The sequence below is a fragment of the Camelina sativa genome, chromosome 18, assembly GCF_000633955.1.
Source record: "Camelina sativa cultivar DH55 chromosome 18, Cs, whole genome shotgun sequence".
In the NCBI taxonomy this organism is placed as follows: Eukaryota; Viridiplantae; Streptophyta; class Magnoliopsida; order Brassicales; family Brassicaceae; genus Camelina; species Camelina sativa.
The window spans coordinates 14853224-14868521 of NC_025702.1; the positions used below are offsets into that span (position 1 = coordinate 14853224).

The 15298-nt window shown below is 35.5% G+C and overlaps 3 protein-coding genes across 3 annotated transcripts; all 3 read right to left on the reverse strand.

Moving 5' to 3' along the window:
• On the reverse strand, window positions 1267-2662 carry LOC109130609 (putative FBD-associated F-box protein At5g56430). Its single transcript, XM_019240330.1, has 4 exons — window positions 2496-2662; window positions 1818-2298; window positions 1606-1734; window positions 1267-1488 (listed from the first exon to the last, which is right to left on the reverse strand). The coding sequence occupies exons 1-4, from the start codon at window positions 2660-2662 to the stop codon at window positions 1267-1269; spliced, it is 999 nt and encodes a 332-aa protein (XP_019095875.1).
• LOC104761702 (putative FBD-associated F-box protein At5g56440) lies at window positions 10202-11563 on the reverse strand. The gene is made up of 2 exons (XM_010484815.1): window positions 10709-11563; window positions 10202-10645 (listed from the first exon to the last, which is right to left on the reverse strand). Exons 1-2 carry the CDS (start codon window positions 11561-11563, stop codon window positions 10202-10204), a joined length of 1299 nt encoding a protein of 432 aa, XP_010483117.1.
• Window positions 12993-14478, reverse strand: LOC109130510 (putative FBD-associated F-box protein At5g56440). The gene is made up of 4 exons (XM_019240103.1): window positions 14267-14478; window positions 13577-13892; window positions 13370-13495; window positions 12993-13262 (listed from the first exon to the last, which is right to left on the reverse strand). The coding sequence occupies exons 1-4, from the start codon at window positions 14476-14478 to the stop codon at window positions 12993-12995; spliced, it is 924 nt and encodes a 307-aa protein (XP_019095648.1).

A 15298-nucleotide genomic window follows, 5' to 3' on the forward strand; every position in this document is an offset into this window, starting at 1 on the left:
TTTTTTTTTTTTTTTTTTTTTTTTTTTTTTTTTTTTTTTTTTTTTTTTTTTTTTTTTTTTAATGTGGAAAGAGTTAAATGTCATTATTTAAAAATCTAATACAGTATTTGTTTAGTAATATCAATATGTTAAGTCTGTAATGACATAATGATACAGAAGATATGATTATAATTTATAAACTCATATCACTTATACATTAATTGATATTATTAGTACCTATTTTTACAATTACAGAAAAGACAGAAAATGGCTATAAATCAATACATATATTTTTTAAATGACCATTTTTTTATATCTTTTTTAAATTTCTATGTAAATATAAAATGAACCAAAAAATAGTTAAATAGTCCTAATCAAGTACCAATGTTTAGCGTTGACAAATATGAGCAAAATAAAAAAACTGTAAAAGAACACCAAATTAAACCTCCTTTGCTTTTACAAACAATATAATTACAGAGTTGGGCTTCTCATTTTTTTTTATCAAGATCAGCTCAAACGAGCCAACTAGAAGGAAATTCGTTTATATAGGTAATTTAATGCGAAACTATTTGAGTACGACGCACCAGATTGTCCACTTTACCATTCTGTGATCGGAGGATTAAGACTAAAGAAAAAGAGAGAAATTCATCCTTATTTATTTCAATCTCATCCAAATAAATTTTGAATGCAGGCCAATTAGAGGGCGAAGACACCATCTTCACTAAATCAGAACAGTCGGTAAAAAAAATTGGGCTTCTATTTGATCATAAGAAACCTCGTTAATTTATCATATATATTCTCTTCCATGTTTGTATTTAATTGGTTAAATTGTCTTCAAGATTCTTCTCCTTTGAACTATATATGTATCTCGTTTAAAATTGCTCTGTAAAATCTATCGCATAGTTTACTAACAATAATATCACTTTTTACCCTTTACACTTATCACATCCTACTTAAAAATATAAAAAATTAAACATCGAGAGAAGTGATATGATTGGCAATATAATATGAAAAGAAAGGAGTCAAAAAAATATCAAACAGTGACTAATAATCCTGCTCAAATCTTGGCTCTCAATGTCAGTCAATAATTTGGAGTACTAAAACTACAAGCGCTTTGAGACAAATCAGAAGAAAGAAGACTGGAACTTTAAAATAAAATCAGACGTTAACTTATTAATGCTGCTTGAATCTTAAGCTTTGAGATGCCACAAACACTTAGGTGAATGAAAGCTGACATCTGTTAGACCTTCTAGGCATGGATTCTAACTCCATCTTCATTTGGTTTCTCTATTCCAAGGTGATGGATTCTGAGAATTTAATACTCATAGTCTCTAAAGAGTTTCCATTCTTTAACAAATACATCACCACAGACTTCTCTTCCTCTGTCCCTTTGTACTCAAACCAGTCAACAGTTCTGAGTCTCAGAAGTAAACATTCAGGAACAAAAATCGGTTGCCGCCACTTAGTACGAACACTATTGGATTTCCTGCAGCTCCAGTATACCTCTCTCTGAGATCAAACAGAGAACAACAAAAAAAAAAAGAGTTGCATGCAATTAGATACCACCAAGGGTCCAAGAATATATACTGAAGATGCAACATCATATGGGTTTGGATAAAAACTTACTGCTTGGTATAATCTGAGAGCTCGGAGTTTTGGTGAACGTCTGAGGATAAGATTCAACCAATTGAAAGAGCACATAACACCTAGGTCTAGAGACACGAGCTGATCAAAGTCGCTGTGAGGATATGCACCCTGAAAAAGTACAAACATAATTGGGCGAAACTAAATATAAACGCAATAGAATCCTAATCACAGGAGAAACTCATAGACTTTACCTCAAGTGGTTTTAAACATAAGGAGAGGTTTTTAGATGAGGTAAGACATCCCAAAAGCTTCTCAGAATCACAGTGTCTAATGTGGATGTCTGCTTTCATTTGTTCCGGCATATTCACTAATGAATAAAGCCGGCTCAAATGGTCAACAATATTTAGATACTTTAAAGAAGGAGCATTGATCACAAATCCATTATCATTTCTTGGTTCGTGATAACCCCCTACTATGTGGCGGATGGTTAAGCTCTTCAAAGATGGCACACAAATTGCGAAAGTCTTCACTTTGTCGCGTCCCAATCGGTGCACAACCAATGTTTCAAGAATAGGGCAGCAAGACAAAAGCCTAGTGACCGTTTCATCGCTTGAGAACCAAACATCTAGAAGAGACAAACTTTTGAGGGACCGGAAACAAGTTGTCGAAGGAACATTGTCAATGGCCACTTTCTTGACGCCTAAAAACACAAGGGTTTCATATTTGTACAAGCTCACAGGGAATGGAATGAAACGTCGTATACTGTAACGAAGAAGCTCAAAATCACGCACATTGCGAGCAATCGCAACATTAACCCATGTAACATGGGCCATGTTTCATAATCTTCATGTGCATAATCTCGCCTAAGGTTGAGATGAAAAGACTCTAGAAACGGAAAATTGTTTAGCTGCAAAAACTTCCTGATAAACCCTGGAGGCGCAGCACTAAGTGAATCGTCATAATCAAGCTTCGGAATCAATTTCCAAACAGAACCCCATCGTTTGGACAAAAGACATGTAGACACAGCAACTTTTGTCGGAACTGATGACAAAATCTTCACCAGCAAATCGTTAGGCAGATCATTAATATTTCTCATGTTGAAAACAAACTTTGGTTCAATTCAATTCTATCGGAATTTGAAAGACGGAGAAAGCCTAAGAAGAACCTCGAAAACACAAAGACTTGAAATTAGACGAAGAAAAAGCAAAGAAGACATATATATGTTTTCGCATGATATTACGATCACCTTTGTTTGGATCGAAGCCCTAATCATAAAGTTTTTATATAGCTAGTTTTGGCCTTTTTATTGATAAACAGTATTAATGAAAAAAGTTATGTGTGATCTGGAAAATCTTATTAAAAAAGGACGTTAATTAGTGAATACTAAATAGTGATGATGCAATAATTTTATTTAAAGCTTATATAATTAATTTAATATATCTCATATATTTTGCATTATTATAATGTAGAAACTTTATGCAGATATTAGTAAGAAACTAGCTAATAAATAATCTAAAGTTTACCAGTATAATTAATAAAAAAGAAAAAAATCATATAAACAAAAAATATAGTAAAAAATACTTAGAAATATTATAAGTTTTTAAAAATTATCTTTAAATGATGTAGAGATTTTTATAGTTTCCAAATATCTTTTTTATAATTTAGATAATTTATTATTATTGATTGTAAATTATGAGAATCATATATTCTCCTTGTTTAAGAAGAGATCTTCTTAGGGGTTTGAGATATATTATAAATATATTTTTTATAATTCAGATCATTTCTCCCTTTTTTAAAAAATGATTTTCTTAGGGGTTTAAAATATATTATAAATAAGCGTCTAAGATTGTATTCAGTTGTTAAATTATAAATAAATATTTCTCTCTTTCCTTGTTTTGATTCAATTTAGTTCATCGTGTACAAGAAGTATTGTGTAGATTTGACTAAGTTTTTTTCGGTAATGATTTGACTATTCGCCACTAACAGAATTTTAAAAGTAATTAAAAACGTATATAACAAATTGCCAAACTTTTCTGGTAATTAGTAAAAAGAAAACTGAGAGAATAATTTTAATGAATACAATATAGACAAGTTATTGATCAGAAAATAATATCTTGAAGTGTGTCTAACATGAGACTCTCAAAGCTACAAACTATACAACGACAGAGGAAATTAGCAGAAAGCCACAAACTAATACCAAAAAAAAAAACATGAAGGTGAATCTGTAACTTGGAGAGGTGAAACGAGGAAAAAAAAAAGTTCCAATCAAGTCAAAACATAAAATGTCAATGTAGCTCGAATCTTAACTCAAATGAATGAAATTAATGAGATATTTTGATATGATCATGAGACCATCCAAAAAGATTTTTGAACCTTGTTCAACACGAACAAATTTGAACATCAATTCTTCCAGCCAAATAACCATTTGCAATACATTCCATTTGTCAAAGGAGGTTAATTTAGTTGTTCACTTAAAGAATTTTAGGTCCAATTGGTTTAAGAGCTTCCAGAATTATGTATGGCAACCAGGTGTTGTTTCTACTAAGCTCAAGGTGAAGAAATGGTACAGCCCATGTTGTTTTTCATCAACAAGTTGGATCAAAGAGTCAAAGAGAGAAAAGATCAAGTAAACTCTTAATAGGTCAATTCAAGAGCTTATGGCCAAAGAGAGCATGGGAAAAACTATTGGGGATGATACCTATCAAGTCCACCCTACTTTAAGCCTAATTCATGTCCAAGAAAACCCAAAATAATCACTTTGTTTTGTGGTCAAAGAGTGATGACGAAAATGGAGTTCAACTCACCTTGGGAAGGCAAACTTGAAAGGGTTGAATCTTCATTCAACTATCTATTTTTATTGTGTTTTAGTTTCAAGAATAATACATGGCTTTGTGACCAAGTTTTCTATCTCTATATAAACTCATGTAATCTCATTTGAGAATAATCAACCAATTTTCCTTTTCTTTTTTAGAATTTATCTCTTTGTTCTTTGTCTATAACATTTCCTTGTTTCTTGGTGTGTAATATCCAAGCAACAGCCTCCTTTTGCTGGACTAGTGTGTCATATCTAGCAGTGATTGGAGTTGGAAATATCAGCAGCCTTCCGCAACTGCTGTGCGGCCCCTCAATCCATCAAATCTCCCTTGTTGCACCTTGCACCTTGGCGAGTTTCTATCATTTTTAGTCCGGCTGAGTGATCCTCGAATTTTGGGCGTATCAAGTGGTATCAGAGCCACTCAATCGGTACTTGTATGTTCATCTTCTCATCTATCTATTTTTTCATCTTCTATATTTTTCTTTCTTTCATCTTCTATCTATTCATCTTCTCTCAAGACAAAAAGAAAAAAGCAAAAAAAAAAAAAGAAAAGAAAATGTATAATGATCGTTGAGATTGTGGGATCATAGAAGACGGAGGCTTGGCATTCCAAATTTACAATTTCAAGCACTTATGGGAGAGATGCGAAGGTCATGGAAGGTTGAGATGAATGCTATCTACAAGAGGTTGGATGAAGTTCAAGCGGACGCACAACCGAGACGACCACAAATGTTGCATCATAGAAGAGAAATAGATCAACTTAGAGTAGCAAGGGCTGATGATTACTACAGTAGTCAATCCTCAAGAGGGAGCCACTTGAGACCAAGAAGTGCTAGAGAAGCAAGAGGAAGAGTGGATGCTAACATGGATATTTTGAAGTTGAAGATTCCTACCTTTCAAAGCAAGAACGACCCAGATGCATATCTTGAGTGGGAGAAAAATATTGAGTCGGTTTTTAGTTGTCAAAACTATTGCGAGATGAAGAAGGTACGATTTGTAACCACTGGATTTTGTGATTATGCTATTACTTGGTGGGATCAGTTGATTATAAGCAGGAGGAGAAATGGAGAACACCCCATAGAGACTTCGGCAGAATTGATGTCTATGTTGTGGAAGCAATTTGTTCCCCACCATCACCATCGTGGTTCAAATCATATTTTAAGGAGAACTTCTAGACCAACTGATGGAGCGTCTACTGTCACGCCAAGTTACCAACGAGAAAGGATGTCTCTTGTTTCTAAGGAAGAGGAAGCTTTTTTTGTTTCGTTACCATCACCAAAGCAGCACAAAGAGTTGCTAGTTCAAAATAATCTGTTGAAAATAACAAATTCACCGAGTGAGAAAACGGAAGCTGAGGAACCAAAGCAGAAAGAGATCAGTAAAGATCAGAGTGAGGAAGCTGCAAAGGAAGGCATGATCATCAACAACCTTGGAAGTATGGATGATTCACCTAATGCACCAACAAAGAGAGAAAAGTCAACGTTACACTTCTGGTCAAGTAAGATGGAGCAAGTTTTGGATCTTGAAGGAAAAAAGAAAGGTCTCACGGAAAGGGGTGCATTTCTGCTTCATGGTATGCAATATGGACTCATATTTTCTCTCAAAGAGAAGCCACCAGAATCACTTCAACACTCTCCAATCCATGGCCGTACAGTTTCGAGGACAAAACTTTTTCAAGAGGAGGGGTATGATATGATCATGAGACCATCCAAAAAGATCCTTGAGCCTTGTTCAACACGAACAAATTTGAAGATCAATTCTTCCAGCCAAACAACCATTTGCAATACATTCCATTTGTCAAAGGAGGTTAATTTAGTTGTTCACTTGAAGAGTTTTAGGTCCAACTGGTTTAAGAGCTTCTAGAATTATGTATGGCAACCAGGTGTTGTTTCTACTAAGCCCAAGGTGAAGAAATGGTACAGCCCATGTTGTTTCTCATCAGCAAGTTGGATCAAAGAGTCAAAGAGAGAAAAGATCAAGGAAACTCTTAATGGGTCGATTCAAGAGCTTATGGCCAAAGAGAGCATGGGAAAAACTATTGGGGATGATATCTGTCAAGTCCACCCCACTTTGAGCCTAATTCATGTCCAAAAAAGCCCAAAATAATCACTTTGTTTTGTGGTCAAAGAGGGATGACGAAAATGGAGTTCAACTCACCTTGGGAAGGACACCTTGGGAAGGCAAACTTCAAAGGGGTGAATTTTCATTCAACTATCTATTTTTATTGTGTTTTAGTTTCAAGAATAATATTTGACTTTGTGACCAAATTTTCTATCTCTATATAAACTCATGTAATCTCATTTGAGAATAATCAACCAATTTTCCTTTTCTTTTTTAGAGTTTATCTCTTTGTTCTTTGTCTAGAACATTTCCTTGTTTCTTGGTATGTAATATCCAAGCAACAGCTTCTTTTTGCTGGACTAGTGTGTCATATCTAGTAGTGATTGGAGTTGGGAATATCAGCAGCCTTCTGTAACTGTTGTGCGACCCCTCAATTCATCAAATCTCCATTGTTGCACTTTGCACCTTGGCGAGTTTCTATCATTTTTAGTCCGGCTGAGTGATCCTTGAATTTTGGGTGTATCACATTTGCTAGAACTCCTCCGCTCGGAGTCAAACTCCATTAGCATTCGGTTTTTCTCTTCCAAATTAGAGTAACGTGAGGATCTAAAAGTCGTCTTGTTTAGATAGCTTGCATTCCCTAATAAGTAGATAGCAACTTCTTTCTCTGCTTCTGTTCCTTCGTACACAATCCACTCAACAGTTTCGAGACTCGAAATCAAACATTTAGGAACAAAACTCGGTTCCTCCCATTTGATCTTGACATCTCTTAAATTGTTACACTCCCTCTTAGATCAAAGAGATTCCAAAAACGAAAAAACAGCTGCAGTTAATATGTCATCAGACTGAAACTGCAACTACATTTTGGTTTGTACGTACAGAAATTACTGGACTGAACCTAAGAGTTCTCAGATTAGGGGAATGTCTGAGTATATGATTCAACCAATATGAAGAGCATCTCGCACATAACTTTAGCGACACTAGCTGATCGAAGTCGTGTGGCGGAAGATTGTAATCCTGCATGTGACGACATTATGATAATAAGTGGTAAAATGTAAAACACCAAAGAATCTTAAATCACAGGAGAAAACAGAGATTTAGTCATTTAACCATTTGTGAGTTTAAACATATAATAAGGTGTTTAGCTGAGGTTACATGACTAGAAGCTTCTTAGGATCACTATGCTTAAGGTATACTTTTGCTTTCACCAGCTCTGGCATTTTCACTAATGAACAAAACTGACTATTTCGGACGTAAGTCTTTAATAATTTCAAAGAAGGAGTATTGACCATAAACCGACTATCGCCTGGATATCTAGAATAACCGCCAACTTCAATGATAATTAGTCTCTGCAACCGCAATAGTGATAGTCTTCACTTGGTCATCATTCCGAGATCGACACATACGAAGTTCTTCAAGGATAGGGCAGCTGAAGAGCATAATACTTAAGACTTTATCGCTGGAGAAGTGAACACACGTAAGGCTCAAATTTTTTAGGGAGGGGAAACTGATATGGGAAGGAATGTCGGCGATTTTCACGTTTTCGAGGCGTAAATTCACAAGGGATTGGCATGTATACAGGCTCCTAGGAAACTGCACGGGACATGAACCTGGTCTCATTTTGACAAATGTAAGATCACGCACACCCCGAGAGCTTGCAACCCTAATCCATTTCTCAGTCTCTACTTTACGAACACATCTGTCAAGTCTAAGATGCAGAGTTTCTAGGACTGGAGCTTCATGCAATTGCAGAAACTTGTTGATGAAACTTAAATTTCTATTAGTGTGGAGAACAAAATACTCAAGCTTTTGCACATGTTTCCAAAGAGAAGTCCATCGTTTTGACAAAAGGCTTGTGTTCATCACATCTTTTGTTACGGCGTAAGACAATATCTTTAATAGCAAGTCATCTGACAGCAGATTTCTATGATTCTATCCATATTGGAATAGAATTATAAATCTCTCAGTTCGTCACTCTATTGATCGTTGCCAATGCTGGAAGACAATAAAAAATAGGGTTAGAGCGAGCTAGCATCATTAAAACATATCAGTCAGAGGAACTAATGAAACAAACCCTAACAATGGTGAGAATGAAGGCAGTTTCTTTAAAGTGTTCCATTATCTCAAATCAAACCATCTCAATATACAAGAAGAAGATTGAGAGTAAAGGAGAAAGTATTAACCTTTGTTTGGTCCCCAAAATTACAATCTCTAGTAATGAGTTTTGCTAGCGACCATTAATAACTATGAAAAGAAATATATAGGCGAATGAAAATAAATATATGTAGATAAACCCTAGCGCAAAATAGACACGCCAAGGCCAAGCGAATGAGATAGGCTTAGAGGAAACAGAAAGAAAAACCAAAAAATATATGAGTTAGTACCTCATTGTTCAACAGCCGCAAAACCCTAACTTAGAGCTGTTTCCGTGTCTATTAATTAATGCCCCTTTTACAATATTTTTTAGACAAGTATTGGAAAAAGTCTAAAATATCTACAAAAATGGTTCAAAAATCAAAAGAAACTGTACTATAAAAAAAGTTCAATTATGTATGTTGATCAAAAAAAAAATAGAAACTAATACCCAGTTTTTTTTTTTTTCCAGAAACGTTTTATTCTTCTAAAAGTCGAAAACTCCACACATAAAAATAGTTAACTTTGTAAAGGGTGAATGGTCAAAACATGATTTTTAAGATCATTAACCAAGGATGACGTGATATTCTTTTCTCACTTCAGCTTGCTCATCTTCTTTTTCAGAGATAATTAATACTATAAAAGTTTCAAGTTTGAGAACAGAGAGCAAAACTCTGAAAAATATCAAAAAGCAAAATTAAACTCTAAAACAGAGCATATGAAAAGGACAAGATTAATTAACGTCGTCTCTCTTCTTTAATGTGAAGGCACAACCAAGCGTGACCTCCAGTAGAAAGATCCGATCTCAAAATACTTTCCTTTCATTTTTGTTATAAATTTCTAAGTTTATCAAATCAAAATATCGACCAATATTCTCGAACATAGTTACTTGAGAAGTAATGTGAATTAGACGACTCACTTCGATCACATAACTTATAAAGTTATCAAAACTGTTGGGATACAAACAATGTCCCACATCTGAATATTAGAAAATAAGTTTCTAATATATAAGCCAAGACCAACTCCAATTAGTATGAGGCCTTTTGGGAAGGAGTCCAATAAGAAATACGTGCAGGCTTTGCCACATGGGCCCAAAGCGGACAATATCATACTAATATGGGAGTTGGCTTGGGCTTGGAAAGCCCAACAATTGGTATCAGAGCTTAGGTCGAAAAGTGGACCTAAGGGAATGGTGTGGGCTCTATGTTCGGTGTGGGAGGATCTCTCAAAAAGATGACATGATTAAGGGTGCCTAAAGAATACTTCAGGAATAAAGGGGTATCGGAGCCTAGGTACCTGGGTTTCGCTGAAGAGGAGGCCAAAGTATCGTGGTACATAGTTTGAGGGGAGGTTTGTTGGGATACAAACAATGTCCCACATCTGAAGATTAGAAAATAAGTTTCTAATATATAAGTTAAGACCAACTCCAATTAGTATGAGGCCTTTTGGGAAGGAGCCTAATAAAAAATCCGTGCGGGCTTTGCCACCTGGGCCCAAAGCAGACAATATCATAGGGGAGTTAGCTTGGGTTTCGAAAGCCCAACAAAAACAACATAATTTAGTAGTAATGATACTCCAAGAATGAAAACGACTATTTATTTTATATCTCTGAGTTCGGATGGAACTTCAAGTGAACCTAAGCTGACATTTAGTAGAAATCCTTTGTGTAGACGATAGCTCTTGCAGCATCTTGAGTTTCTCTATATCATTGGTCGAATGTAAGGAACTAATAACCATTATCTTTAACTGTCGAGAGTTCTCTAGCAAATACATCGCCACATTTTTCTCTACTTGTGTTCCTTGGTAACCCATCCACTCAACAGCTTCAAGACTTGAAATCAAACATTCAGGAACAGAAGTCGGCTGCTCCCATTGTGTTTGGACGTTTACGGATCTGCTCCAACAACTCTTGAGAAGATGTAGGGTTGGATACAGTCTTGCTTCTTGTAGCATGACTCTGAGAAATCGGAGTTTAGGTGTATGGTTGAGTATAGAACGACACCAAACTATAGAGCATGCACAAAGCTTTAGAGACACTAGCTGATTAAAGACGCCTATAGGACATGAACCCTGCAAGTGACATCATATGTGAATCACAAAGAGAATATAGTCACAAAAACTCATAGACCTTACCATTGTTGGTTGTAGACATAAGGTAAGCTGTTTGGTTGAGGTAAGACATCCCATAAACTTCTTAGAATCCCCATGTCCAAGCTTGATATAAGCCTTTACGAGGTCTGGCATTTTCGCTAGTGAACAGAACCCACTACAGCGAGACAAAACAAACAAAGACTTTAGCGAAGGAGCTTTGATCACAAACCCAACATCATCATCTCCGGGAACTTGAGAGCCTAAGTCTATGGCTGTTAATCTCTGCAATGACGGAACAGCAATTGTGAATGTTTTCACGCCGTCATCGCCGCCTCTAACCACTAACCTTAGTTCTTCAAGGACAGGGCAACCCGATAAAATTCTATGTATGATCTCATCGCTTAAGAATTTAACAAGATAAAGGTACAAAGCCTTGAGTGACCGGAAAGAAATTGTCAAAGGAACATAATCCACAGTGAACATGCACTCTGCATGTAGGTTTAAAGTCACAAGGGTTTCACATGTATACAGGCTCCTAGGCAACCGTATGAGCCCTGAACTAGGCCGATATCTGAAAATATGAAGTTTGCGCACACCACGAGAAATTGCGATATGAATCCATGTTTCAATATCTGTAGGAGAAAAATTCCGACTAAGTGTGAGATGCAGAGTTTCCAAGACTGGAGCTTCGTGAAGTAACAAAAACTTGTCAACAAAACGCGAAGCTCTCCAATGCTCACTGTCACCAGATGGATCATGATACTCAAGCTTAGGCACATGTTTCCAAAGATAACGCCATCGCTTGGAAAGAATACTAGTTGATACAGCAACTTTTGTCAAAACGGATGACAATATCTTCAATATCACATCATCTGGCAACAGACTGATCCTATCCATTGTAAACGAACCCTTCAAATTCGCATCTTGCTTTTCTCAATCCCTTCGTATTTTCCAGACAGAGAAACCAATAAAACAAACCCTAGCAATGACGATAACGCACTCGTATCAAAATAGAGAAGGCTAGCCCTGTTCAGAGCTCGGCGTGTCCTTTATATCATACTATTCCTTTAATTTGTGTTGGCTTTATAAGTTTTTATTAGGCCCATAGGGCAAAACAAAAACAAAACACTTACTCCCTCCGTTTCAAAATATAAGATGTTTTAGTAAAAACCGCATATTAAAAAATAATTACTTTTAAAAAGTTTAACCAATTATAAACAAATCTGCATAATATAAAATATAAATTTAATGTAAAAGTTGCATAGAAAATTGGAAACATCTTATATTATGAAACAAAAATACTTCTCTAATAAAAAAAAAATATTATAAAACGGAGAGAGTATTATATATTAATAAAATAGTATTTACAAAAAAAATTGTTTACGAAAAGAAGGCAAGAAGATTTTTTGTTTTGGTCCAATAAATCAACTAAAAAGTTTTAGCCCATTTAAAATCAATTAAAAAGTTTTTTTGTTATGTTTCCACAAAAACTGTGGGTTTCAATTTGATGATTTTTTTTTTTTTGTTAGGCGTAGGAATAAAAAAAAAAATTCTTACACAAAAGGAAGAAGAAAAAGATCTTTATTCTGCCCTTTTTACTTGTTGACACGGAACGGTTGCACTTGCTATCCCCTAGTTAAGCTGGCACTACTATTTAGCCAAAGAGAAACCCTAAATCGTAATTAGGAGAAAGTGAAAAGGAAAAGGAAAAGGTTAAGTAACAATATTATGATACCTGACCAGTACGACGACGTTTGCACTTGGCACAAAGTCACCCAAATAGTTTTGATTTTGTAGTTTGTAGCTTTGAACTTAACAATTTTGTAGAAACGTGTAGGACCGCTTAGAACTCCTAATCTCCTACAAGCGTCTAGAACTATTATCTACTCTCTAACAAGACTCGGGAGCTGAGACATGATTGATGATCAAATATCGAATACTCAATAAATATTGAGAAAAGTATTCATCGCAATTCTGAAAACAGAGTCTGCGTTCTCATGAATACAACTGATTGTATTTTTTGTCAAAGAATACAACTGATTGTAAGTTGTAACTTTAGAAAAGTTATTGATCATAACAATAATATATTGAAGTGTGTCGTCAGAACTACAAACTTTATCAGAGAACAACAAAGCAAAATTAGCATAAAGACATAAACTAATAGACAAAATAATGAAGGCGAAGCTGTAATAAAGGAGTTGGTAACTTGGTTACTTAGAGAGGTCAAAGGGTAAAACAAAGATTAATTTAAATCATGTCGAAACATAAAATGTNAAAAAAAAAAAAAAAAAAAAAAAAAAAAAAAAAAAAAAAAAAAAAAGACAACTCAAATGATTGAAATGAGACATTTGCTAGAACTCCTCGGCTTGGACTCAAACTCCATTAGCAAACGATTTTTCTCTTTCAAAGTGGACTTAAAAGTCATCTTGTTTAGATAGCTTGCATTCCCTAATAAGTAGATAGCAGCTTCTTTCTCTTCTTCTGTTCCTCTGGACTCAATCCACTCAACAGTTTCGAGACTCGAAATCAAACATTTAGGAACAAAACTCGGTTGCTCCCATTTGATCAGGAAATTTCTTGTATTGCTGCAGTAAAACTGAGAGAAAAGAGTTTACAAAATCGAAAAAATAGTTGGGAGTAATACGTCATCAGTGTAATGAAACTGCAACAACATTTGTCTTTGTAGTCTTGTAGAGAACTTACTTGTCTGAACCTAAGAGTTCTCAGGTTAGGGGAATGTCTGAGTATATGAATCAACCAATATGAAGTGCATCTCGTACATAACTCAAGCGACACCAGCTGATTGAAGTCGTATGGAGGATTGTAATCCTGCATGTGACATTGTAATAATAAGTGGTAAATATAAACACACAACGAATCTTAAATCATAGAAGCAAACAGAGATTTTACCATTTGTGAGTTTAAACATAAAGTAAGGTGTTTAGCTGAGGTTAAACAACTCAGAAGCTTCTCAGGATCACTATGTTTAACGTCGATTTCTGCTTTCACCAGCTCAGGCATTTTCACTAATGGCCAAAACTGACTATTGCGCATGTAAGTTTTTAATGATTTCAAAGAAGGAGTGTTGACCATAAACCAATTTCGATCACAATCGCTAGTTTCAGAGATAACTAGTCTCTGCAACCATGGAACCTCAATGGTGATAGTCTTCACACCGCCATGATCCCAAGATCCATACATAAAAAGTTCTTCAAGGACAGGGCAACTGGATAACATAATACTAAAGACTTCATCGCTGGAGAAGCTCACAAGTGAAAGGCTCAATTGTTTGAGGGAAGGGAAACTGATATCCGAAGGAACATCGACAATTTTCACTTGTCGGAGGTGTAAATTCACAAGGGATTGGCATAAATACAGGCTCCTAGGATCACTTGTCGGAGGTGTAAATTCACAAGGGATTGGCATAAATACAGGCTCCTAGGATCACTTGTCGGAGGTGTAAATTCACAAGGGATTGGCATGTATACTGGCTCCTAGGATCACTTGTCGGAGGTGTAAATTCACAAGGGATTGGCATAAATACAGGCTCCTAGGATCACTTGTCGGAGGTGTAAATTCACAAGGGATTGGCATGTATACGGGCTCCGTGAACCTCGTTGAGATTGGGGAAGTCTAAGATCACGCACACTCCGAGAGATTGCAACCCTAATCCATTTCTCAATCTCTACTTGAGGAACAGGATTATTATAAGTTGTGAGTATAGTGAGATACAGAGTTTCTAGGACTGGAGCTTTATGCGATTCCAGAAACTTGTTGACGAAACGTAAATCATCTCTGTTACCACTAGCCATGAGATCAACATACAAATCAATATTTGGCACATGTTTCTAAAGAGACGTCCATCGTTTTGACAAAAAGCTTGTGTTCAGCACATCTTTTGTTCGGGGGTAAGACAATATCTTTAAGAGCAAGTCATCTGACAGCAGACTGATTCTATCCATATTGGAACAAAATTATAAAACTTTCAGTTCGTCACTGTATTGATCGTTGCCAATGCAGGAAAACAATAAAAAATAAGGTTAGAGCGAGCTAGCGTCATTACAACATCTCAGTCAGAGGAACTAAACAAACCCTAACAATGGTGAGGATGAAGACAGTTTCTTCAAAAGTGTTTCATTATATCAAATCAAACCATCAGAGTACAAGAAGATCATGATTGAGAGTAAAGTAGGAAGTATTAAAACCTTTGTTTGATCACGAATTTGCCAACAAAGAAACCTAGCGCAAAACAAATCAAACCCTAGCTCATCCAGGGTTGAGCTTCTCTTTATATAATAAAATGCTCCTTGACTTTTTTTTGACGTCTTTATTCTTCAAAAATTCCAAATTTTCCAAAAAAAAAAAATATATACAGTATATATTTAATTTTTCGAAAGAGTAAATGAATGGTCAAAACACGATTTTATTAATTATTGTTTCTCACGTCAGCTTGCTCATATTCTTTTCTTACGTGATGGCGTTGAGTAAGTAAACTCAGAGATCGCTTGGCAGGCGGGAGGCATGATTGATTATCAAATTTTGTTTGAGTAAAACTCTAAAATATTGAAAAAACTAATCATCGCAATTCTGAAAACGAAGTCTGCGTTCTTATTATTACAATTGACACCAATA

Bases quoted from the DNA above. Each gene is read 5' to 3' on its own strand.
- LOC109130609 (XM_019240330.1), bottom strand. From the start codon at position 2,662: ATGAGAAATATTAATGATCTGCCTAACGATTTGCTGGTGAAGATTTTG. The intron at 2,299-2,495 runs GTTTATCAGGAA...ATTCCCTGTGAG, and splicing joins CTTAGTGCTGCGCCTCCAGG to CTTGTACAAATATGAAACCC. The intron at 1,489-1,605 runs GTAAGTTTTTAT...GTTTGATCTCAG, and splicing joins CTCTCAGATTATACCAAGCA to AGAGAGGTATACTGGAGCTG.
- LOC104761702 (XM_010484815.1), bottom strand. From the start codon at position 11,563: ATGGATAGGATCAGTCTGTTGCCAGATGATGTGATATTGAAGATATTG. The intron at 10,646-10,708 runs GTAAGGTCTATG...TGTCACTTGCAG, and splicing joins TATGTCTACAACCAACAATG to GGTTCATGTCCTATAGGCGT.
- LOC109130510 (XM_019240103.1), bottom strand. From the start codon at position 14,478: ATGGCTAGTGGTAACAGAGATGATTTACGTTTCGTCAACAAGTTTCTG. The intron at 13,893-14,266 runs GTATACATGCCA...TATGTTATCCAG, and splicing joins CAACGAGGTTCACGGAGCCC to TTGCCCTGTCCTTGAAGAAC. The intron at 13,263-13,369 runs GTAAGTTCTCTA...CTTTTCTCTCAG, and splicing joins GAACTCTTAGGTTCAGACAA to TTTTACTGCAGCAATACAAG.